The 25,673-nt window shown below is 51.0% G+C and overlaps 1 protein-coding gene and 1 long non-coding RNA gene across 6 annotated transcripts in view; both read right to left on the bottom strand.

Moving 5' to 3' along the window:
- The window catches only part of UNC5D (unc-5 netrin receptor D), a 78,916-nt gene that overhangs the window by 39,799 nt on the left and 13,444 nt on the right, over positions 1-25,673 (bottom strand). For 3 of the 5 annotated variants that reach the window (XM_088179823.1, XM_088179826.1, XM_088179822.1), the window contains exons 2-4: positions 11,319-11,537; positions 6,516-6,659; positions 3,618-3,721 (exon numbers count right to left, since the gene is read on the bottom strand). In XM_088179823.1, the coding sequence (XP_088035949.1) occupies positions 3,618-3,721; positions 6,516-6,659; positions 11,319-11,537 (467 nt within the window). Of the gene's footprint in view, positions 1-3,617; positions 3,722-6,515; positions 6,660-11,318; positions 11,538-13,147; positions 14,218-25,673 lie in introns of those variants that run through there. The other 2 variants (XM_088179825.1, XM_088179824.1) reach the window with 2 other exon arrangements.
- LOC148221003 (uncharacterized) lies at positions 22,325-24,863 on the bottom strand. Its single transcript, XR_015808647.1, has 2 exons — positions 23,360-24,863; positions 22,325-23,291 (listed from the first exon to the last, which is right to left on the bottom strand). It is a non-coding gene; the product is annotated as an uncharacterized LOC148221003 (long non-coding RNA).

The following is a 25,673-nucleotide window of genomic DNA, read 5'->3' as shown; positions in this document are numbered from 1 at the left end:
AGACTCTCCAGAGCTGAATCAACATTTGCCTCAGCGGGGGATTTTCAGCTGCTCTATTGAAATGCTGAATTTTCTTTTTCATTTCGATGCTTAACTCATAAAAACTGAATTTATTTGGGTTGGGTGCTGATGCCTGCAAGCACAGCTGCTCACCAGCTCTCTCTGCTCGCTATGTAAATGCATGAGAAGAGGATTTAAAAGCCTTTTCCAGCCTGCCCAGCACTGGGATTTGGGTTTTCTTCCTCTCTTACTGCTGTGCTGATGCACCCAGGATGCCCCAAAATGCAGCACACCTAAAGCAGAGCTGTGTCAAAAAGTCTCAATCCCTGCTTTGTAGAGAACTCTGGGGATGGGAAACCTGTTCCCAAAAAATACAGGGGCAGAAATAAATCCAGGGTGGGGTTACAGGGGCAGAAATAAATCCACGGTGGGGTTATAGGGGCAGAAATAAATCCAGGGTGGGGTTACAGGGGCAGAAATAAATCCAGGGTGGGTTTTAGGGGCAGAAATAAATCCAGGGTGGGTTTTAGGGGCAGAAATAAATCCAGGGTGGGATGCAGCAGCTTCAGGAGCAGAGCCAGGTGCTCCAGGATCTGGTACCTGGGGTTATCAGAGGGAGGTGCCTGTCCCTGGATCCAGAGTGGTTTCAGCATTCCCAGATTATTTGAAGAGGTAAAACAAGAGGTGAGACCTCACTGAGCTCCCTGCACTGCTGCTGCCACGGGGGGATTTGGTGCTCCCAAACCCAGGCGCTCCCAGAGCTCCAGAGGGGAACTTTGGCTCCGTGTGGGTGCAGTCAAATATTTGGGAGGGGTTTGGAAGGGAAGGGGCTGCAGGCTCAGAGTTCTCCTCGCTGTGCTGCTGAGGGAGCCAGGGCACTGCAGCTTCACCCTGAGCTTGCCCAGCCAGCTCTGGGACGGCTGAACCCCAAAGTTGCTGCTCCCTGTTTGTAATCCCTGGGTTTTGCTCTCTCTGCTGTGCCACTGGGCTTAAAGAACATTTACCACACTGAGCTGAGTGAGCAGAGCAGCCCCACGAGCTGGCATTGCTGGGAAATCCATTTACACGAGCTGGGTTTGAGCCATTCTCACTTCAGACACGGATCCAGCCCTTTAATCCACGTTCTCCTGGTTGATTCTACCCGTGTTCATTTCTGCACACAACAAGTACAAAACCAAACCGAATGTGGGCACTCCCATTGCTGCTCCCTCCTTCTGGAACAGATGGCAGGAACAGACAGTGAACCCAACAAAACTTCATGTGCAGGAATTCTGCCTGAAATCCCTCCTGGGAGCTCTGACTGTGTCGTATCCCACCCCACAGATCAATCACTAAATAATGGCACTGGCACCACTGGCCCAGGGATGCTGCCCAGGTAAATTCCTAAATTCCTGCCCAAAGGCACAGCCAGGGGTGGCCCCGAGGGCAGAGGGTGACACCAGCACCCCTGGGAGAGGAGGAGAAATTTCCTGAGGAGCACCAGGAGCTGCTGGGAGCCACTCATGGAGTTCTGGCCAGGGCAGAGTCAGCACCCAGAGAATCTGAGCAGTGACCAGAAATGTGGAGAGGAACGGGGGGAAAGAAAAGTCTTCCCTCCTGGGGAGGTAAATCCCAGGTAATTCCAAGGAATCCGTGCCAGCCAGCACTAGAAAATATCCCTGAAAATATCAAAACTAGAAAATATCTTCCACACCCTCGGGGTGGTGGCCAGCACAGGAAATATGTCTGGATTTTGGGAAAACAGCATTCCTGGAACCCTGAAATTGGAATAACCAAACTCTGATATAATTCCTGAAGTTCTGCTCCTGGAATAACCAAACTCTGATATAATTCCTGAAGTTCTGCTCTTGGATAACCGAGCCCTGCCCGAGGGAGGGGCTCTGGCCCGGAGCAGGGATGGGCTGGATCCTCCTTCCCCCTCATTTCCAGTTCTCTTTGGGTTGAACAAACCCGGACAATCATCACCCACTTTACATCTCACGAGACACCAGAGGAGCTCCTTTGTCCCGAGTTATTTCCAGCCTTTCCATCCAAACTCCAATGAAATCAATTCCTGGAATCAGGAATCCTGGCTCAGAACCAGGACTCGCTGCCAGCACTGGGGTTTGAAACCCTCAGCACCCAGAGACCATGGCTGGGGGAGCCTTTGTGGCTCAGGGATTCCCCACTTAAGCAGGACAGGCTGTCCTTTAACTGGAAATAAACCCGAGTTTATCCTGCAGCCCAGAGCCAAGGCTGCTTTAACAGGTTTAACCCATTTTCTAAAGACTCTGAATTATTTCCAGCAGACTCTTTGTCCTGATGAGCCCAGAATTAGCCCAAGCCTTTATGGGACATTTTATTGGCCAAAGCAAATCCGACCTGGTGAGATTTGCCAGCTTTATTAGCAGCAATAACAATTTTACTGTCAACAGCAGTAAATCAGGGTTCATTGGGAACTCCACCACTTTTATCTGGAGCAAGCAATTAAGATGTCAGGTTTTCATTGGACATAATTCCTACCTTCCATGGAAGACAGACTCCCTGCTTAAGTGGGGAATGTAAAGCTGCCAGTTCAGAGAAATCCAAAATTGTCAGTAAAAATTCCACCAGAGCAAGGATGTTTGGGGAGCCACACCTGTTGGAGGTTTGTTTTGTCTCCAAACCATTTTCCAGAGCACACATTCAGCAATCCTGGAAATCCTCAATCCATTTTCCTGGTAAGGAGTGAAATGAGGAGGAGGTGGGAGCCGAGGTTGGAATGAGAGAGCAGAAACCTGGGCACAAACCCAGCCCTCCCTGAGCCCATCCCAGCCTCGTCTCCCTCTCCTCCAGCACTGCCCCGCTGGCATCCCTGCATTTCTCCTCTTTATTTCCAGGCACATCTGCTCCAATCCCTCATTAACCAAAAGCACACATTTCTCCGGGGTTTATTTTCCTTTTCTTCCCTCAGTTGTTGCCAAGCCCAGCCACGCTGGGGATGAGGGGCAAAACCAACCCTGACCCAACTGCTCTCATTCCCCGGGGGGTGCTGGAGGGAACTGCAGGGTGCAATTGAAAATTCAGTGTTTCCTTGGGTTTTTAAAGCCCCTGCAGTGGATTTTTAAACACGACCCACTTCGAACCTCTCCCTCCAAGAGCAGCCTGGTTATTGCCATTTTAAGGCATCCCTGTTGTTTTCCTGTTAGGATCCAGCTCTGTCACAAAAAACCTGTTCAAAGTGAAGCCAAACCCCGCCAAATTATTACTTGCAGCAGATTTTCTCTCCCCAGCAACCATTTATCATAACATTTTTAGGTTTGCTTTTTACTTTGTCTTGTTTTTCGAGGACAGAAGTAATTCCCGAGAAAATGTGCGACAATCTGCTTTCAGTTTGGAAGCACAGGACTTGAAAATTGCCTGAAAACCGGGATTTCTCAGCAAACAGTCCCGAATTTGGATAAAAAGCCACACTTTTGTAAACCTAGAGAATCACAAAAGGACACTTGGGGGAGAGGAGCACCGGAGGAGCTGAGCTCTTTGCTTCCCCCATCCCAAAGCTTTTCCTTGTGTCCCTGTGCCCATCCCAAAGCTTTTCCTTGTGTCCTGTGCCCATCCCAAAGCTTTTCCTTGTGTCCTGTGCCCATCCCAAAGCTCACCTCGGCTGCAGGGACGCCCTCGGGGGGTCGGCAGTGCAGGACAATCATCCCCTCGATGGGAACCTCCTTGCCCTGGGGGTCTTGCTCGAAGTTCTTCCGAAGATCTGCAGGGTTGGATGCAGGAATTAATTACAACTGGCATTCCCTGGATTCGAGAATTCGTCACCATTGGCATTCCTTGGATGAAAGAATTGATCACAGTTGTCATTCCTTGGATTCGAGAATTAATCACTATTGACAATTGGCATTCCTTGGATTCCAGAATTCATCAGGATTGGCATTCCTTGGATTTGAGATCTCATCACCATTGGCATTCCTGCCCCAAAGCTCACAGGGGGCTGCGGGGTGGGTGACCCTGGCACTCCCAGGGTGGCACTGGGCAGCCCAGAGCCCCAGGACACCCCGGATCCTAGATCCCATCACCTTCAGCTCTGTTCCCATCTCCCCACTCTGTGTTTGACACGGGCAGTGCCAGGATCCCCGAGCCCCATCCCATTATCCCATTATCCCATCCCATTATCCCATTATCCCATCTCCAGAGCTCAGTGCTGGAACCACGAGGAATCCCCAGGGAGAACTGGGTGGGTTGGAACTGAACTGGCCCGGGTGAACCCAGCCTGGCTGAGAGCAGTGCCTGGTACCCTGATCTGGGCAGAGTCACCCTGAGAGCTGCAGGGAGAGGAGAAAGGGGCTGGGAGCAATCCCAGAATCCCAGAATGAACCGAGGTGGAAAAAACCTTGGAGATCACCAAGCCCAACCTGTGCCTGCTCCACCCCTGCCACCGCTGCCCGGGTGATAACTGAGGTTAGGAATGTTCCAGAGAATTCCAGGGGGTGTGGGCAGAGCAGAGCAGACCCAGCCGGGATCCCAGACACGCCCAGGAATTCCTGGAGTTTCCTGGTGAGGGACGTGCCCGGCTGCTGGGGGATGCTCCATCAGGGGCTCCTCGTGCTCCCTCTGCAGAGGGGATTCACTGACTCCATTCCCTCCATTCCCGGATGGAATAGAGCCCTGGCTCTGCGTTTTCCAAACCCCAAGCAAGCTGCTGCTGCAGGAAGATGCTCACAGTGCCTGCACGCTCCTTTCCATGATTCTTTGTTAATGGTGATTTCCCCCCCCCCCGATAATGAATTTCTTTTCCAGTGCTCTCTTTAAGAACACATTCATTAACAGCCAGGCTGTGCCTGTGCCTACAAATGCCTTTATTAGGGTGAAAAATGGAGCAGGATCCCTCTGCTCTGCCTTCCCCACTACCACAAAGAAATACTCACCTGCTTCTCTGGAGAAATATAAACTGCTGCAACACTGTGGACTTGACTCACAATTCAGAAACTTCGGGATTTTAGTGCAAAACCAAAAAAAAAAAAAAAAAAAAGGATGAAATAAAGCAGCTGGTTCCTCAGTGCCTGTCCCAGAGGTGCTGGGAGAACGTTCTGGGTTCTGTCAGAGATTGGAGCTGTGTGGTCTCATCCCTGATTCTCCAGGGTGATCCCCAAGCTGTAAATCCCACCCCAGGCTGTTCCTGAGGCTCCTCTGCCCTGAGGAATTGCTGCTTTTCCCACCAGAACCCTCAGCTTTAAGCTCAGCTCCCTCTCAGAGGCTCCAGGCACCCCCAGAACGCTGCAGAGCCTCTCCAGGGCGCTCTGGGGTTAAAGGGGTCTCGGGGGCACTGACAACAAGAGCTGCTCCCACAGGGAAGGGTTGAAAAGCCCCAGCACAGCTCCTCCTGCTCCTGCTGAGCCTGGCTCAAATTGCCATTTTGTGGGGCTGGGAAATCACAGCGCAGAGAAAAGTCAATAAAAATTCAATTCAGATAAAGGTCCTTTCAGCACGGCAGTGCAGGGGAATTATTGGCTCAGTGTTATGACAGTTAATGCAGTGAAATAAAAAATTGAATTTACACGTATTTAGACATTCAGACTGAATCAGCCAACAAAAAAAAAAAAAAAAAAAAAAAAAAATCCGCCATTAATGAAATGAAGGTTTTCTTACACCGTCCTTTTACTTCTGACAAATGTTTGTTTTAGCCTGTTAAATGTTTGTCCTGGTAAAAGAAACCTTTTTGTATTGTCGGGAACTGCTGGAAATTCTCCCTCCAGGTTCTCCCTTTGCTCCTGCCCCAGCTCTCTGCAGGCTGCACCTCCTTTCCCAGGGGAGCAGAGGGAAAGGATTCACCACAGACTGGGGGAAACAATCCCTGAATCCTCCTCTGGCAGGGGCAGTGTCGGGCTCTGCCTCTGCCAGGAAAACATCCCAGGGATGGGATGGGGCTTGGAGCAGCCCCTGGTGACAGTTCTGTGTTTGGGGTTGTGTCCCTGCTGTCCCTCTGTGGGGATTTGGGAATTTCCCCCTTTTTCAGCTCCCAGTGACAGTTCTGTGTTTGGGTTGTGTCCCTGCCGTCCCTCTGGCTTTAGGGATCTGGAACATTTCCCCTTTCCCAGCTCCCAGCAGGGTCTGTGGGTGGTGAGTGAAGACCCCACAGCCCACCCAGGACACGAGGAGTGGGAGATCATCCCCACCTTCCCTACACGGGACAGCATCTCCATGGTTCGTTCCCTGCCAGGAGCAGCTCAGAGCCCTGCACGATTCCCGTGGCACCTCTGGGATGGGTTCATCCCAAGAAAGGAGGGGAAGTGATTTTTACCTGGGATTTTTACCTGTTCTTCCTGGGCTGTTCCTGAGAACCCTGGGATTTTTACCTGTGCTTCCAAGGATGCTCCTGACCACCCTGTAAATTTTACCTGTGATTTTTACCTGGGACTGTTACCTGTGTTTCCTCGGGTGTTCCTGGCCACCCTGTGATTTTTACCTGCGGTTCCCGGGGTGCTCCTCAGCACACCCACTGCCATTTAAACCCACCCCAGCCCTGGAGAAAAGCAGATTTTTTTTTTACTCACAGGCGATGCGCACCGACGCCTTCCTGCTCTTGGAGGTGCCCAGGTGGCTCCAGGCCACGCACTGGCACCAATAATCCTCGGGGCCGTGGAAATCCTCCACCTGCTGCCTCGTCACGTTGATGGAAACCTCTCTCACCTTCAGCCCTGGGGGGAGAGGCTCAGAATGAGCAGGGACAGGCGAGGGGGGAGAGACCCGGACCTGCCCTTTAATCAACAACGCTGTTTGCAATCAGGGCAAGGCTTTAATCACTTGCAGGGGGATGTAGTGGCAATAATTAAATCCTGTGAGGTGAGCAGGTCACGCTGCACCGAGTTCCAGGAATTACCCCCAGCGTGATCTTTGCACCTCCTCATCTCTGCTGCCTCCTTCACCCAGGATGTTTGCCTGGAATTCAATCACGGGGCAATAAAAATCAATCAATCAATCAATAAAAATGTGTTTCAATGACATCTCCGTGCCCTTGCAAACCTCCCTGAGGCACAGGGGGGAGCTGAGCAGCCTCAGACCAGGAGAATTCCCCCCAGCCAGACCTGAGGGTAAATTCCAGAATCCTCCAACACCTTTTGTGTGGCACCCCTGGGATATTGCCCAGACCTGCAGCCACCTCGGCATGACAGCCCTGGGAGAGGAAATCCAACGCAAACCAATCCAAACCTGGCACTGGGAGACATTTGAAAGAGTCAGAAAAACATTAAATGGAAATAGAAAACATCCAGGCCTTGTTCTTGCTCCTCTCTCCTCCAGTGCAGTCCCCAGGCTGTTATTTCCCCTCCACTGGAAATGGAGGCAAACCCAATCTCACCGTATTTCATGCCCGTGGAGTTTATAAAGCAGCAAGAATTCTAAACCTGAACTCCATAAAAATTGGCTTCCACTTAATCTCAGGCATCATTAACAGCTGGGCAGCCACTGCTCAAAGGCCCTGGGAAGTCACTGCTCCTCTGGCAAAGGAGGGATGGGGCTCACTGGGGATGCTCCAAAAGGGGAATCTCAGACACCTTTAAATCCTGCACAAAAACACCGAATATTTGACACTTCTCCAGCAACAGGAAAAGGGGATTTTACTTCTCTTCATTAAGCCTGGCTTACAATGAAACCCAAAGACAGGGGCAAAGCCTTGACAGCTCCCCACGTTGTCTCAAAAATCCCTTCAGTCCCTCAAATGTTTATCCCCCCTCTGCAACAAACAAGCCCAGCTTTCCTGGCTGCTGTTATTTGCATTTTGTTTTTCCCCGTGTCGATGCCGTTTGCAACAAAACTGTTTACAAAGCCTCCCTTTAGTTCCTGCCACGGTGACAACAAACCCTGAGGAACAAAGGCTCTGCCAGGAAAATGCACCCCCTGAACGGAGCCATCCCTGCTCTGCCAGCCAGAAATCCTCGGATCCTGGCAGGAAAATGTTTTGCACAGGGATCTGCGTGGGTTTGAGGTAAGAGGAGCTCCAGTGAGTTCCCTCGGAGGGGATCAGGGCGCTGGGGACAGGGCAGGGCTGCCCTGGCTGCGGGTTTGGGATCCCATTCCCAAAATTCCCATTCCCAGGAGCAGCTCCCAGAGGGGAAAATGATCCAGATTTTAATTCTCCCTGGATTGTCCAGAGCTGTGCTGACCCCACTGACACACCCAGGTCCTGCTCCCTGCACTCCTGAGCTGCTCGGGGGATTTTGGGAAGCAGCAGGGACACACGGAGGTGTGGGAGCTGCCCCTGCTCACAACGATGGATTTTGATACCAAACAACAAAACGTCATCACTTGGTGATGAATTTTGGAGAAGCTGAAGCCATTTCTTGGCTCCTGGGTGCTGCAAATTTCTGAGCAGGCGTCAGTGGATTCAGGCATTTACAGCTCCAGATTTATTAAGGAGGAATATTCTCCAGCCCAGCTCTTCCTTTCATTGACACGGCGTTTAATTAATCTATAAATCAGCCTGTATTTAATGTGGCAAACAAAGAGCACAGTTTGGGGAAGCTGGTGCTTCAGCGTTTTGAGAATGGGCCAGGTAGGAATTCAGGACCTCCTGAAGGTCTCCCAGTTCAGCTGTAGACAAAATAAATGCATCCAAAACTGCAGAATCTCGGAATGGCTGGGGCTGGACGGGACCTCTGGAGAGCTCAGCATCTTTGGGGGAAGTGATGCTTTGTTTATGGAGAAAGGACAGCTCCTTCCATTTGTTACAGGAACAACGCCAGGAAACAAACCCGCCGGGAGGAGAGGAATATTCTCCATTTATCACCTGCTATTTCAGCAGCAAACACATCCAGCTCCCCTCTGCACCTCGGGAAACGCCAGGAAAATCCTTCCTGGGGAGCGACAGCGGGTGAAAAACGCATCCAAATCAAACCAGGCACGCCATAAACCACAGCGACATCTTACCTGCAACTCCAATAACTCCAATGAGCGCCGCGAGCCCAGCCCTTTAAATTATTGTGCAAATTAGAACCATCATCTTTTGTTTTACAGTAGAGCCGTGCAGAATATCAAGTGCTGGCTGTGGCACTGAAATGCTAATGGGCTCTGCTGGATGCTCGAGCTGCACAGACCAGGCTGGCAGCAGATGAATAATTGCTCTCCGTGTACTAAACACAACGGAGCTGCAGAGAACTTCGGCATTTGTCAGCTTTATTTGTTTAAATGAGAAAAACACTGACAGCAGTTATTGCTGTAATCCTTCCCGTTAGCAGACAAGGAAACTCGGCGAGAGGGGCCGGGCCTCTGCTCAACCCCCACCCCAAATATCCAGGCAGGTTCTGGAGTGTGCAGGAAATGCAGCAGAGGGGAATTAATCAGCCCCTAATTACCACGCTTTGATCACAGCAGCATCCACGAGCTCGGCTCTCCCTCCATGAGGCAGAGCACGGAGAGAACAAATTCCCTGCTCTGCCAGGCTTGGGAATAAACAGGAAAAGCAGAAAACCCACGGGGACGCTCCAGGAAAATCCTCCCAGATGTCCCCAGGCAGCAGCAAAACCCTCCCTGTCCTCTGCTGCTCCTCACAGACACCCCTGGGCCACTCTGAGGATTTTAATCCTTTCCTATAGAAGCAAAGCCATGGAAAGCCGGGCTCGGTGGCCAGCAGGGTGACAGAGCTCAGCCCTGGGGTGTCCCTGCACCCCCAGGCTCTGACACCTTCCCTGCCCCCAGCACCACATCCCTCCAGCCTGGGCTCCTGCTCTTGCCCACTCCTCCACATCCTCTCAGCCCTTGGATCCCACGGTGGAAGGGTGGAGAGGGTCAGAGCCTGTCAGTGCACAATCCCCTTTAACCAAAATCTCCATTTTTGGCACAAATCCCAGAGCTGTTTTTCCCAGCTGGAGCCCCCAGGGCGGCAGACCCTGAGCTGTGACTCCAGAAACGAGGGCACTGAACATTCACACACACAAAAAAACAAAACCCAAAACGCAGCAGCTGCTGCTCCCTGAAGGCTGAGGAAGATTTCCAAACAAATCCCTGGCTCTGGACACGGATGGTGGTGAGAGAATTCCCCCCAGGGCTGTCCCTCTCCGCAGTTTGGTGCCCTGAGGACAATCGTGGCACCTTGGGGACCCCTGGGCACTGCCCTGCCTGCACCGCCCGGGGTTTGGGTGCAGATTTTTGGGGCATCTCCACCCCTGCAGCGTTTCTGTGGGAAACAGGGGAGCTGGAACCAGATGAATTTTCTCCCAACCCAAACCATTCCACGATCCCAGTCCTGCTGCTCCACGTCTCCAACCTCGATGTTACCGATGTCATTTAAACCCCACCTCGTGTTTCCCATCTTGGTTTGTTCTGTTATTAACCCAAAGCTTAGAAAACATAATTGCAGCACTCACAGAGAGATTTTCTGTAACCATATGGAGGGAAAGCTTTTAAGGACGACATTTCTCCCATATTGATTCAGCAGTGCCTTTAGAAGTAAAGGTTATGCCTATTAAATTATTTCTGAAAAGGTAACTGCAAAAATTAAAATTCATTCAGATTAGCATTTACAAAAAAAAAAAAAAAACCCTCTAATACGAAATTTCTTCAGAATGTGTCACTTCAAAAGAATGCCAAGCACTACTTTAGGAGGTGCAACTTCTTTTTAAATGGCATTTTTGCCTCTAAAAAAGGAATTTCTTGTGTTGCTGGAGAAGGTGTTGTACACAGAGCGCTGCTGCCAAGGCTGGGGGTTGCCTAGCAATGCTGGGAGGGGAGAGGGGAGAAGGCAAGAACAGCCACAGTGCTGGAGCCAGGGCGTTAAATTGGTCTGCAATGCTCATCAGGCAAATGAGAGCGGCTCCAGGCTGTGCCCGGAGCTGATCCAATCTCCTGAGCGCTCCCAGGTCTCTCCCTTCTCCCTCTCTTCTCTTCCACACACACTGGATGCTGTGCATTTCTCCTGCTCGGGTTTTCCCCACCCCTGTTCCTGCCCTGGCTGGGGCTGGGGGCAAACACCAGGATCCAACCCAACAAAATTCCCATTAAAAACTGCCTGGGGGCAAACTCCCAGCAGGAATCCCATAAAAATGAGCTGGGGGCAAATCCCAGGGTCCAACCTGAGAACAATCCCATAAAAACGGGAGTTACCTATTTCCAGCTCCTGCTACAAATGGACTCAGAGGAGCTCCAGCTCCAGAGTGGGGTCAGCACTGGGATTCCCATTGGGATCTGCCCAGGATCAGCTCCTGGCAGGGTCAGTGATGGGATTCCCAGTGGGATCTGCCCAGGATCAGCTCCTGGCAGGGTCAGTGATGGGATTCCCAGTGGGATCTGCCCAGGATCAGCTCCTGGAGGGGTCAGTGATGGGATTCCCAGTGGGATGTGCCCAGGATCAGCCCCTGGCTCACCTGTGGCCTCGTCCAGGCTCTCGTGGGACACGTGCTCGTTCTGGTGCACCCACTCCCCGTTGCATTTGAAGAAGATCTGCATGGCAGGCACGGCCCTGCAGCGCAGCACGATGGGGTTGCTCTTGATGATGTAGGAATCGTCTGGCTCCTCCAGGAAATGGGGCAGGGTCCCCGGGGCCGAGGGGAGGGACTCGGGCAGGGCCTCGCTGTTCTCATTGCCTGAGAGGAAACCAAAGGACAAGTCACGTTTTTCACGTTTCTTCTCTCGTCTCGTTTTGTTGCTGGAGTGAAAAATCAATTTTGGGTTTTATTTAGGGTGGGTTTTACTCCGGGAGCGCCTGCAGAGCTGGGACACACACACATTGAAAGAAAAAAAAAAAAATCAAATCATTTAAGTGTAAGAACTGACAAACTGCCACCAAACAGCATCAAAATCACCAGAAACTGCCCCAAAGTGGGGAACTGAGGGTCCAGAAGCTGCAGGGTGTGAGTGGAGAAGTTTCCAGCACATCCTCTCAGAATGGTGATCCCCAGCTGCCATGGGGGGCCGAGGGCATTCCTGCACCAGGGGATGGGCCCAGGTGCCCCCATTCCTGAACTCCAGAGCTCTGGAGCAGAGATTTGCCTTTAGAACAAATCCCACCCAGCCAAATCCTCATTCCAGAATTCCAGAGCCTTGGAACAGAACTTTAGAACAAATCCCACCCAGCCAAATCCTCGTGGCCACTGTCTCACCCAGGAAATTCCCATCGATCTCTGTCAAGGCTGGAATTTATTTCAGCACCTGCTCGTTTTTTTTGGTGAAAATTCAGAGGAAGGAGGCAGATGTGGGTGAGAAGGGATGGATTTGTGCAGGGAGCTCAGCCAGGGATAAGGGGACACGGTGAGGATGGAGGGAGATGGATGGAGGTGACTGAACCCAAAGCTGAGGAATCAAGGCAGAGCAGAGGGAAGCTGTGGTGCTGAGAAGGAAAACCAAACCCTTGCAGGGTCCAGGAGGTGACAGAATAACGAGAATTTTGTTTTGTTTCTATCAAACCCGGGGAGCTCTGTGTGTGCAAACACTCCCCGAGCTGTGCTGGCAAATCACAGCCACCCCCAAACCACTGCAGCTCTTTCAGCCCCTTCTCAGGGTGCTTTGTAAAATTTTATCACAACTTCCAGCGTTTTCCTCCTGAACATTGATGCCAATTTCCATCCTGTCAATCTTCAGCGGCGCTGCGTCCCTGCAGGCTTTGTTAAATCCCAGGTTTATAGGAAATAACAAAAACGTGTCACAGGATTTTGGAGAGGCTGGGAAATCCCGGGCTCCCATGGAGGCTCCAGCAGCCCTGGAGCAGCAGCTGAGCCCGGCAGGATCACCCAGCCTGGAGAATCCCAGTGACCCCCAGTTATTCCACTGGATTTGCTATTTAGGGCAAGGCACAGAGGAGGAATCCCAGCCCCGCTGAAATCCAGGGAGGATTTCTCCTGGCAGCGCCTGGATTTTGTGCTCTGGTTTTTTTGGGGGATGTCAGGGAGGTTTTGGGGCTGGCAGTGATGAAAACTTCTGCCATGACCTGGTAAATCCATCTTTTCCCTTCGACATTTTCCTTTGAAAATCCAAGCAGCTGAGGTCCCAGCACACAAAACCGGGAATAATTATATTAATAATATTAATTATATAAATAATTCCCCATCCTCTCCCCCCTCACAGACAGATATTTCTGTATTTTACACGTGGAATTGCCTGGACATTTCTGCTCCAGGTGGAATCAGCACAACATTCCTGGATAAATCACATTTTCCCCATTTACCTCCTAAAGTGCCCTTAACACTCAGGATTTTACCTCAGTGCCTCTTCCTCCCGTGATCACCTTTGCTGTGCCCTAACTCAGATTCACACAGGAGCTGCTGGAACCTTCCCAGGGGCTGATTGCAAATCCCTGAGGTTTTCCACTTCAGTTTTTGGGATTCTGGCCCTTCAGAGCTGCACACAAAAAGCTGTTTTGTAACAGCAGCAAATGACAGAAGAGCAAAGCCTGACACACAATTCTTGTGCTTTTCATTCCTGGAAAATTACCTTTCACGAAGGGTTTTGTGTTTTACGCTCTGCACACGAGGCCAAAAGGGACTTTAAATCTTTTTATGACAATAATAGAAATGAAAAAGAAAGGAGGAGGGGGGAAAAAAACAAGTTAGGAACAAACATTTCACCCAGGCTGAGAGAGAAACCAAGCTCTAAAAACGGGGCTTCCTTCCCATGCTGAGAGCTCGAGACAATAATAAATGATGAAATTACAATTTAGGGACACTCAGTGGCCGAGTGAGACATCACAGAGCAACTCTCAACAGCGGAGCCTTAAATCCCTGATGAGCTCATTAAAACCAGACTGAGGAACTGCAGCCCCTTCTCTCCTTCAGGTGACTCAATTGCTGAGAAAATTGAGCCCTTTAAGTATTAATAGACGTAATTCCAACGTGCAGTGCCCAATTTCAACAGGAGTTTAGAGGAGGTGATTTGGAAATCTCAGATTTCCCAGTTCCTGTAAAATCCTCCACTTGGCTGCATTTGCAGGAATTTCCTGTCCTTGTTGCACTTTGCACAAATTGAATTGAATGGTGGATCTTCATATTGTGAATTTTTATTTCATTGTGGTTGGGGAAACAAATTTTATCTGCAGTTAAACAATAAAGTTTGGGATGTAAAATTTTATAATGTTTTTTCTTACGAAACAAATTTGGGATTTCTGTCCGGTTTTTGAAGTGTCCAAAATCATCCCCCAGGCAGTTGTTTCTTTTTCCTACTCACATTTCCCATTTCCATTCCCATTTCTGTCTCCATCCCCATTCCTGTTCCCATTTCCATTCCCCACTTCCATTTCCCATTCCCTATTCCCCATACCCATTTCCCATTCTCACTTCTCTTCCCATTCTCGTTCCCATTTCCATTCCTATTTCCCATTTCCTATTCCCCATTCCCCATTTCCCATTCTCATTTCCCATTCCCCATTTCCCATCTCCATTCCCATTTCCTATTCTCCATTTCCCATCTCCATCCCCATTCCCATTCCCCATTCCCCATTCCCCATTCCCCATTCCCATTCCCCATTTCCCATTCCCCATTCCCCATTCCCATTCCCCATCCCCATTCCCATTCCCCATCCCCATTCCCATTCCCCATTCCCCATTCCCATTCCCCATTCCCATTCCCATTCCCCATTCCCCATTCCCCATTCCCCATTCCCATTCCCCATTCCCATTCCCCATTCCCATTCCCATTCCCCATCCCCATTCCCATTCCCCATCCCCATTCCCATTCCACATTCCCCATTCCCCATTCCCATTCCCATTCCCCATCCCCATTCCCATTCCCCATCCCCATTCCCATTCCACATTCCCCATTCCCCATTCCCATTCCCATTCCCCATCCCCATTCCCATTCCCCATTCCCATTCCCCATTCCCATTCCCCATTCCCATTCCCCATTCCCATTCCCCATTCCCCATTTCCCATTCCCATTCCCCATCCCCATTCCCATTCCCCATTCCCATTCCCCATTCCCATTCCCCATTCCCATTCCCATTCCCCATTCCCATTCCCCATTCCCATTCCCATTCCCCATCCCCATTCCCATTCCCCATCCCCATTCCCATTCCACATTCCCCATTCCCCATTCCCCATTCCCCATTCCCCATTCCCATTCCCCATTCCCATTCCCCCCTGTGTGAATCACACCCCGGGCTGGTGACGCTCCCCTGACTCTGCTGTCACCACCTCACCTCCCTTCCCTGTCCCCACCAGGATCCTGTTTACTCAGCCCCCTGTGGGGGAAGGAACAAAAGAATCCCCCCCAAAAAAACAAAGGGAAAGAGAAAAACAACCCCAAAAAAAAAACCCCAAAAACCCCATTTGGAAACGCTCTCCCGCAGGAACCTCCCACACCCAACGCCCCTACAGCTGACGGTTTTGTGCAGCACAAAGATTAATAATTTTCAAAACCTGACATTTTCCATCTGAATCACAAGCCACTCTGTGAGAAATCTTTTCCACATCCTGCTCCGTGCTGCTTCTCACACGGAACTCGGGGCGGTTCAGGCTGGGGCTGCTTTTGTCACGGTGAAAACCCGGCGGATTCCCAGCTAGAGGAGCCAACGCCAGAGGGTCCCAAAGGATCCAAAGGGTTCCAAAGGGTCCCAAAGGGTTCCAAAGGGATCCAAAGGAATCCAAAGGATTCCAAAGGGTTCCAAAGGGTTCCAAAGGGATCCAAAGGGTCCCAAAGGGATCCAAAGGATTCCAAAGGGTTCCAAAGGATCCCAAAGGAGTCCAAAGGGTTCCAAAGGATCCCAAAGGAGTCCAAAGGCTTCCAAACGATTCCAAAGGGTTCCAAAGGGTTCCAAAAGGATCCAAAGGGTTCCAAAGGGATCCAAAGGGTCCCAAAGGGTTCCAAAGGGTTCCAAAGGGTTCCAAAGGGTTCTAAAGGATTCCAAGGGATCCTCATTCCCTCTGAAACCCTCAGGCTGCCACCCTCACACCTTGCAGAGCTCCAAGGCACCGCCTCCCCTCAGAGCAAAGCCCTGCCCGCTGGCCCAGCTCCCCCTTCCCCATCTGCAGCCTGGCTTTGAGCAGTCTTACCCAATATTGCACTTTCTGATCTCTTACAGGATCTCTACGAGGCTTTTACGACAAATTTTTTACGGATTTTACAAAGTTCTAAGGAATTTTCCAGATCTCCTCCAAGGGGCCTGCAGGTGACACCAGCTCTGGGATCTCCAGGATTTGCTGATGGGAAAAATTCCTTCCTGTGGGGTCAGGGAACACCAGCCCCTTTTGCTTCAGCATTTCAGGAAGGGCCAGAACACCTCCTTTATCCCCTAAGACTGGAGGAGACTTTGAGATTTTGGGTTGATTTTTAAAGGAATATCTTTTGCTTTTCTTTTTTTTTTTTTTTTTTTTTGGCCTCCATGAAATCAGAATTTCCCCTGCTATTGCTCGGTTAACAACCCCAATTTCTCTTTTCTGCGTGGGAGAGGGAACACCACGACCCAAACAGCTTTTCCAGTGGATGAAAGGCTCTGGGGAGGGAAGGGCAGCGATTTTCCTCAGGTCCTGCTCAGGACTGAGCTCCTGGCAGAGAACAAAGCCGCCCCTTCAGATCCCAATTCACACTTCAATTTTCCTGAACCTTGTAATACAAGTCATTACATCCTCCATGACTTATCCTCAAATTGCTGGTAATTTTGATGTTGAACAAGCACCCATTTGCAGGGCTTTTCGTGCCATTAGGAGCGGGAATATTCCAATTTGGAAGTGGAGGCTGACGGTCGCTCCCTCTAATGCAACCCACGGGCTGAATGCAGAACGGCTCAGAAACACAAAATACAAACCTTGGGACTCGATGCTGGGGGTTTAAAACACCCAGAGCTGGAAACCTGATGAAAATCTGCTTTTTTTTTTTTTTTTTTGTCCCTAACAGGGCAGGGGAAGAGGGTGAGCGGCCACCCCTGTGCTCTCACCACTCACCTGCCACTCTCAGAACAAAAAGCAGCAATAACATCCCACAGAACTCCCTCTTTTTTTTTTTTTTTTCCTCCCCAGCTTGTCAAAAATTATGGAGTATGACATTAAAATCCGTCTCCTTCCAGCTCCCTGAACATGATATTTGAGTTGAGTCGCTCGCTGTTGGGACACGTGGGGTTTATTAGGTGTAATAAATGTCAGCCCCGTGATGGGTGAGGATTGTGCTCCTGCAGCCCAGCCCGGCCGGGCTCTGTCTCAGGATGGAGAGCAGGACGTGGCTCCAGCAGCCTCCCCCCAGTTCCACCCCTCCCCACGTGCATGTTTACACCCTGCTGCATTCCCACCCCATCCCTGCTTTTTTTTTTTTTGGATGCTTTCCCGGTTCTCCGTTTGCTGCTGCTTCCCTTGGGAGGTGCCAGCACAGCTCCTGCAGGTGAGGCTGGCTCAGCTCCTCCGAGCCCTGTCTGGAACCTTCCCCTCCTGGTGCTGTGGGAGCAGCTAAAAATAATCCCCAGCTGGTGCCAGCAGCCTGAGCTCCCAGCCAGCTCTGGTTTAGCTGCAGCAGCTCTCAGACTGCTCAGGAGTCAATGGCATTGAAGCACAGGCTCGACTTGCAGCTCCTTCCCCACTTTTCGCTTTAAAACTGATGTTCTAATGCAATAAATTACTTTATAACAACTATTAGCTGCTGGATTCATTGGGGAAAAAAACCAAAACCGACCCAACACGTCGGGTGCCTAAGAGCACCCAGAGGTTTAGTCTCGCTCTGGTTCCTCTGGGGGCGGCAGCCCAGGAGTGTTTGGGGTGTCTGAGCCCCCCAGGCTCAGCCCTGGCAGGATATTGAGCTCTGAACATCATCAAGGCAGAGCTGGAATCTCACCCTTCCCTGTGCCTCCCCCGATGGAGCAGGATCCCTGCAATGTGGCCGTGCTGGGAAACTTCCAGTCCCTGCTGCTTCCCAGCTGGATCCCCGGAACCTGCAGCGAGGGGAGGGACACAAACACCTCCAACAAACGGGGAAAATCTGCTCTGGGGCTGCAGCTGGAGAGTTCTGTCACTCTTTCGTGGGAGCAGCTCTGCCAGAGTGACACACGGTCCCGTGTTTCATGTTGGGAGCGCAGAACAGAGAGGAACGAGGCCGGTGACAATTTGTCATTAATAATGAACAAAGCCCTCCCTCGTCAGCACAGACGGCTGCCAGAGACAAAGGCAGCCCCGCGCCTTGCTGCGAGGCAGAACAAAGTGGAGAGGGTTTCATGTCACTTCTAAATGATCCAACTGATCCTAAAGAGCCTCGGGAACGCTGCTGGGGCCGTGCCTTGGACAGGGACAGGCTGCGGAGCAGGAACCCTCAACAGACACCCCGAGTGTCCCAGGAGCTGACACCGAGAATTCATCCCAACAAACTGCTCCATCCATGGATCCATGGATCCATCCATCCCTCATTTATCCCATCCCAGAACTGCCCCTGGATGGAAACGGATCCCAAAGAGCCTTGGGAATGCTTCTGGGCAGGAATCCTCACCACAGACACTCCCTGAGAGTCCCAGGAACTGACACCAAGAGCTCATCCCAATGAGCTGCTCCCACCCATCCCTTGAGTTCTTATCCATCCATCCCTCATTTACCCCGTCCTAGAAACTGCCCCTGGATAGGAACTGATCCCAAAGAGCCTTGGGGACGCTTCTGGGCAGGAATCCTCACCAGAGACCCCCTGAGCTCAGTCCCAGGAGCTGACACTGAGAACTCATCCCAACAAACTGTTCCCATCCATCCCTCGTTTGCTCCATCCCAGAACTGCCCCCGGATGCAAACCTGCTCCCCTCCACCTCAACCTGTTCCTTTGAGAAGCTCCCAGCTCTGGAATTGCTGCTCCAGCAGCTCCGGGATGAGCCAGCCCCGCTCAGACCCTGCAGAGCCCCAGCCAGGCTCTGCCCCCGCGCTCTGCTCATCCCCGGGAAAGGCTCTGGGAAGAAGTGGGAATTATTCAGGAGCCCTGCTCCAGTGCCCTGTGAACAATATCCTTTTCATATCTGCAGCATGATCAAATCTCTCGTTCCCTCCCCGGCGCCTGAGTCATCCTCTCGCAGCGTTATTAACCCCGCGCTCGCAGCCTGCTCGGGGACTCGCAGCCCTTTTGTTCCAAGACTTGGAGATTTATTTGTCAAGTCTGACAGCTCTGATCTCCCCTCGCAGCGAACAGCAGGGCCTGAATTTAACGGGAATTTATGAAATCACGAGCTGCAGGAAATAGACGAAATCACGGCAAGGGTTGGTTTGGAAACGAGGAGGAGATAAACAATATGGAGATAAAAATCTGCATTTCCATTAAAAAAGACTCACTAAAAAGATCTGAAAGCATCAAGGAACAGGGCAGTGACAGATCTCACGTGTGTTTAACATGTGGTTTATAGATTATTGAGAAGATACAAAAACATTTCAACTCCATCCAGATATCTTTCATTCTGGATCTTGAGAAATCAACAGGTACGGATGAGACACACTTAGTGCAAAAATGAGATTGTCTTTGCTTTGCCCACGGCTAAATTGAGCTTAAATACACCAGGTTAGAAAACAATGATGTGATTACCATCATCAGGGCAGTGCTGTGACATTTTAAAGTCATTTTCCTCATCACACAACCCACGGGCACAGGCAGCACCATTCACCACCCGGATCTCACCAGCCACAAATAAAACGAAATAAACCAACTTTGAAAAAAAACCAAACAAAACCCCAAAAAGCCCAACCAAGCAAGAATTCGTTGTCAGGCACATCCAATATTCCCAGTGCTGGAATCCCAAAGCCTGGGCTTTGCAGTGTCCTGCAGAGGTGAGGAGCAGACTTTTGGGTTTGCAAATCCCTGATTTTCCCCTGGAATTAAACTCCAAGACCACGGTGGGCAGTAAAAGAGCTTAGTGGAAAAATTCCATCTGGAATTCCAGGGTGGGGGTGGCAGTTCCTCGTGGAACAAGGAACAGGCTGGAAGAGGGAACAGCAGCAAAATGATCCCAAATCCAAGGGATTTCCATGGACACCCCCAGGCCAGGGAAGAGCTCCTGTGTCCCCTCCAAGCAGAGAGAAAAGATTCCCAGTCTGGAATTGCATAACCAGGAGGCAGCAAAGCCTTGGAAAATCCAGCTCTGCCTGGTTCTGGAGAAATTAAAGCTGGTGGAGGCTTCAAGGGGAAACTTTGCTTTCCCCTCGTGCTCCCCTGCCACGCTCAGGAATGCACAACACGGGGGGAAAGGATGAAAGGAGCAGTGGGGAAGTTGCCAAATGAGGGGAGAGAAAACCTGTTCAGCAATCTTTAATGAGGTCCTGCTGGTCCCTGGCTGGAGCTTCTGAGAGCAAGGCAGAGAAATTCCACTTAATTGCAATAAAAATCCTCAAATACAAACCGGATCAAATCTGGTTTTCAAGGTAACAATGGGCTGCTCCTTCTGGGAGGGACTGTGATGTCAAAGAGTGGCTGAGTAACAAATCTCCTCTTCCTCGTTTTTATCCCGTTTCAATTCGAAACTCTGGGTTTTAAATCGGTTTTGTTTGGGATGGATACGGTCTCACTCTGGTCTGCTCTTTCTTTGGCTCAAGAACGGGAATTTCCTCCTGAGCACGGCTCTCTGCCCCGTCTGGGGAGAGGGAAAAGTGATTTTTGAAGGAAAAGAAAACATAAAAAGGAGGCTAAAGAGGAGCCTGGTGGTGGCTCCTGGCTGTGTTGGATAACCTCACCCCCATCCCACGGAGCAGCAGCTCCAGAGGGGATCTGGGGGTGCCAAAAATCAGAAATTTCCCCCTGTCCCCTGCACTTTGTGGCCACTGGCCCCGGGTGCTGGGTGATCCCTGCCTGCAAACAGGGATTTGATCTCTGCTCTCCCCTCCCCTGGCAGCTGAACCTGGGCCAGCACTGTGGTTAATAAAATATGAGCAGGGCTTATTCCAGGGGAGGAATAAATTCAATTTATTCCAGGAGAAATTCACCTTGTCCCTGCTGCAGAACAGCATCCCAAGCCCTGGAGCTGCATCACCCAAAACTCCTGAAATTCCCTTTTTCCCTGTCCCCTGCACAGCACTCACACTCCCAGCACTTTTTATCTCTTGTTAAAAGCAATATAAAAATTTTATCTCTTCCTCTGTAGCGACATAAACAGGGAAAGCAAAGCGCGGCCGCCCTGGGGAGGATTTGGATGGCCTGGCCCTGTTTGTTTGCTAAAATTCCTCTTTTATGGCCGCTGCATTGTCCCTGTGAAATATCACCTGTGCTGGTGGCAATAAAGCCCTGCTGCTCCGGGACAGCACTTAAGGGACAGGGCAGGAGCAAGAATTGCTGCCTTTAATATTCATTAGTGCCAAACCCAGGCACGTCAAGGAGTTTTTGGATGGAACAATCCAGATTGTTCCTGGAACAATCCCAATCCCGTTCCAGCGGCGCTGGGGGGGCCCCAAACTCAGCACAGGGCGGATCCCGGCAGGGAAAATGAGCAGCAAAGTTGAGGCTGGCACGGAAAGTTGCTAAAATGATAATTACGGGAAACAAAAATCCCACTGCTCGGAGAGGAACAGATGATTCAGCCACACGGAGCCGGGCTGGGGGAAAATACCGGCTGCTGGGTCCCGTTCCCAGCCCAGCAACGCTCCCATGGCAGGCTGGCGGCACCAGTCTGCCCAGTACGGCACCAGTACGGCACCAGTACGGCCCCAGTCTGCCCAGTACGGCCCCAGTACGGCCCCACTCTGCCCAGTACGGCACCAGTACGGCCCCACTCTGCCCAGTACGGCCCCAGTCTGCCCAGTACGGCCCCAGTCTGCCCAGTACAGCAGCCCCAGTCTGACCATTACAGCCCCAGTCTGACCAGCACGGCCCCAGTCTGCCCAGTACAGCTCCAGTACAGCCCCAGTCTGCCCAGTACAACCCCAGTCTGCCCAGTACAGCCCCAATCTGCCCAGTACAGAAGCCAGAGGGATCCCTGCAGGGTCAATAATCCCAATTTTGGGAGTTCCCAAAGGGATCCCTGCAGGGCCCTGACTGATGGCACTGGAATTTGCTGTCACTGGAATTTGCTGTCACTGGAATTTGCTGTCACTGGAATTTGCTGTCACCTCCACGTTTCCCACTTCCCTCCTCTCACAGATTTCCAAATGACACCGGAATTGTGTTGTTTGCACTTTTAATGCTGTAAAAACCCTCTCCAGCAGCCACACGCCTTCCATGGGGGAGGATTCCTAATTCATGTAAAGTATTACAGAAAATGATCTATATGACAGTTTGGTGTAAAATGCTAAATGCAAGTCATTACTCACTGAAGATAATTTGAGAGTATTGTGTCAGGGGAGACATTAGATTGCAGAGGATAAAAAGTTGGAATAGGTATTCACATATTTATCCACATTTGCATAATCAACGGCAGGAGGTGGTGCCTGCTCTCCTGGGCCCCACTAACACACAATGAACTCAGCAGCAGCTGGGAAACTTCCCATTTTTCCCAAACTATCCACACAATTCCTGGTTTGGTTTTTTTGTTTGTTTTATTTTTTTGTCTCCCAAAGGCAGAAAAAAGCCCATTCCTGGATTCTGGTGGTGATTGGAAACAGCCAAAGCTGGTCCCAAGCTGGCTGAGGGCATGGGGACACTGCAAGGGCAGTTGGGTACCCAATCAATTAAAACATTAATTGATAAAATAAATATAGTTATAAATAATATAAATATAGATAGAAATCACATAGCTATAGCTGTAAATATAGCTATAGAAATATAGATGTAAATATAGATGTAAAGATGTAAATACTATAGATGTAAATACAAATATAAATATAAATACAAATACAAATATAAATATAAATATAAATATAAGCTTTTTATTCCCTTAATTTTGCCTGGCCTCTGTATTTTTGGGTAGCCCACAAAGGCCCCAGCACAGCCTGCAGGTTTTGCCCTCCTGCACTCAGCACTGGGGATTTTTCCAAGGTTCCCTGTGCTGGGAGGGGATCCTGTGCCAGGTGCAGCTCCCTGTCCTGGAGGGTTTTACCTCCCCTGCTCCCTTCTGTTCCCGATTATCCCAGCTCCCACTAACCCTGGCCCAGACAGATAAGCAGCTCCCGTTTCCAGGGCTCAAATAAATTCAGTTTAATTCACCCTGCAGAGCTCCTGCTGTGCCACGTTCCTGCCCCTGCTCCCCCATTCTCATCCTTAAATTTCACTGGCCTTGGGAAGGGGCTCCTGCGTTTCCAGGATCCCTGTGCCAGGCACGAGGGAACGTCCAGAAGGGAGCCCTGAGGTGTGGGACAGCTTTGGTGCCCCAACATTTCCACCCTGAGCTCAACAATCCCGGCACACAGAGAGCCCAAAACCATCCCTGAATATACCTGAATTCCTCCAGAAAGGGCCAAACATCCTGAGCTGAGCAGGGGCAGCTGCAGAGCATCCCCAGAATTCCCTGGAATTGCCCAGGAATCCTTCCCAGGTATCATTCCCACCTGCAGAGCATCTCCTGAGCCCCAGAATTCCCTGGAATTCTGCAGGAATCCTTCCCAGGAATCTCCACCTGCAGAGCATCCCCTGAGCCCCAGAATTCCCTGGAATTCTGCAGGAATCCTTCCCTGGAATCATCCCCACCTGCAGAGCTCCCTCCAGCCCTCCCCAGTCCCACACCCGTGCTCGGCTTTCCCCAGCCCTGGCCAGGTTTATTTTTCATTTTCAGGGAAGGAACAAGCAGCTCTGCTCTGTCCCGGAGCCCCTGGCAGAGCCCGAGGGGAGGAGACCCAGCTCCAGTCTGGTTCTCCTGTCCCCTGGCAGGGCTGGGTGGCAATTCCAGCCACAGACGGGACATTAAATCCCTGTCCCCGTGTCTGGCTCTGGGACGCGGCACCGGCTGCTGGGGGCTCAGAGATTCCAGCGTGGAATCCCCAAATTCTGCGCAGGGAGCAGCCAGAGCTGCGGGGTTTGGTGACCCAAGCACGGCCAGGTGAATTCCTGAGCCCGTTCCTGCCCCGTCCGTGCTCTGAGAGGGAGAGTTTGGGGCTTTGCCCGCAGATTCTGCACTCCCAGCCTCGCTCCTGGGCTGCAGCTCCCGAATTCCATCCCCAGCTCCATCCCCGAGTTCCATCCCCGGCTCCATCCCCGAATTCCATCCCCGGCTCCATCCCCGAATTCCATCCCCGGCTCCATCCCCGAATTCCATCCCCGAATTCCATCCCCGGCTCCATCCCCGAATTCCATCCCCGAATTCCATCCCCGAATTCCATCCCCGGCTCCATCCCCGAATTCCATCCCCGAATTCCATCCCCGAATTCCATCCCCGAATTCCATCCCCGAATTCCATCCCCGGCTCCATCCCCGAATTCCATCCCCGGCTCTCACAGAGCTCCTGCAGTCCCCGGCTCGTCCCCTCCCTGCTCGGGGGCTCTCAGAGAACACGGCAGAGGAGTTGCCCCAGCGCTGCACGAAAGAGTCGCCGTAAATTAAAAATTAAAAAGTGTTCAGCGGCTCCAGAAAGAGTTCAAGCGCATCTGTTCCCGTAAATTACCTTTTGTTCCTGTCTCCTCATGGAACCATATGCCAGGGGCTGGGAGCCGACACCGAGAGCTGCTCCCTGCCTGCCGAGCCTGTCCGGGATCCGCAATTAGCCCCGAGCTTTAATCACCATCCCACACGCTCTGCACTCCCTGCCAGGCTGGGATCATCCCAAGGCAGCAAAATCTCCTGCACTCGTCCCCTGCAGCTCCCCGTGCTTTGCTGGGCTCACTGAGATTTATTATAAATCATTTCTGTGAATCCACAACGATTAAAGTTCATCTGGAGTCGCTGAAGTTTCTGTGACATACTCCAAGGAACCTGAGCTGGATTCCCTGTGCTGAGATTTAATAAATAAAAATAATAAATAATAATTCCCATAGGGTGAGTGGGGAACTCCTTGCTTTGCTGGGCTCACTGAAATTTATTACAAATCATTTCTGTGAATCCACAGTGATTAAAGTTCATTTGGAGTCGCTGAAGTTTCTGTGACATCCTCCAAGGAACCTGAGCTGGATTCCCTGTGATTTATGGAGAATTTCCCAATTAACTGAGATGTAATAAATGAAGATTCAGGGCGGGAGGGTGGGAACAGCCGCCCCTGACCCAGCTGGAGATGCACAGGCAGGAAAATCTCAGGCAGCCCCGGCTGCAGAGAGCAGAACTCTGCACTAAAATCCCACAAATCCAGGATTTGGGCACAGCCAGCTCCCCGAGCATCCCCCAGACCCACACAGCCTGGACTGGAGAAAAAAAAAAAATCTTAAAAACTTCACCAACAAACCGCAGGGGTTTGTTCATTTTCTTTCTTTTCTTTCTGCTTTGTTCATTTTCTGTTTGAAATCCTGCTCAGGGGCTCTCAGCAGACACAAAGAGGGGCTCAGCCCAAACCCATCTCATTTTTCTCCTTGAGGATGAGTTCAGCCCTGGCAGTGTTAAATTCTGGAAGTGAGGGATTGATAAGGACAGCGAAGCTCCCTCCTTAATCCGCCCTCGAGGCTTTATCTTGTCAGGCTGGATGATCCCAGAACCTCCTGAAATCTGCTGGAATTGGGAAATTTGTCCCTCACTGTCCCCTCTCCACCACAGCCAGCACTGCTGTCCAGTTCCCACCATTATTTACTCTCAAAATAGGAAATGTCCTACTTTTATTGGCACCAAAAATCTCCTGTTCCCACCATTATTTACCTTCAAAATGGGAAATTTCCTACTTTTATTAGCACCAAAAAATCTCCTGTTCCCAGCCACTATTTACCCTCAAAATAGGAAATTTCCCACCCTTATTAGCACCAAAATTCTCATTGTCCACCCTCGGTGTCACCTCCAGCACAGAAATCATCAGCTCT

Source organism: Sturnus vulgaris, chromosome 28 (assembly GCF_052056855.1).
Source record: "Sturnus vulgaris isolate bStuVul1 chromosome 28, bStuVul1.hap1, whole genome shotgun sequence".
NCBI classification, from domain to species: Eukaryota; Metazoa; Chordata; class Aves; order Passeriformes; family Sturnidae; genus Sturnus; species Sturnus vulgaris.
Note: the sequence above shows the minus strand (reverse complement) of the source record. Positions and strands in the feature narration are given on the sequence as shown.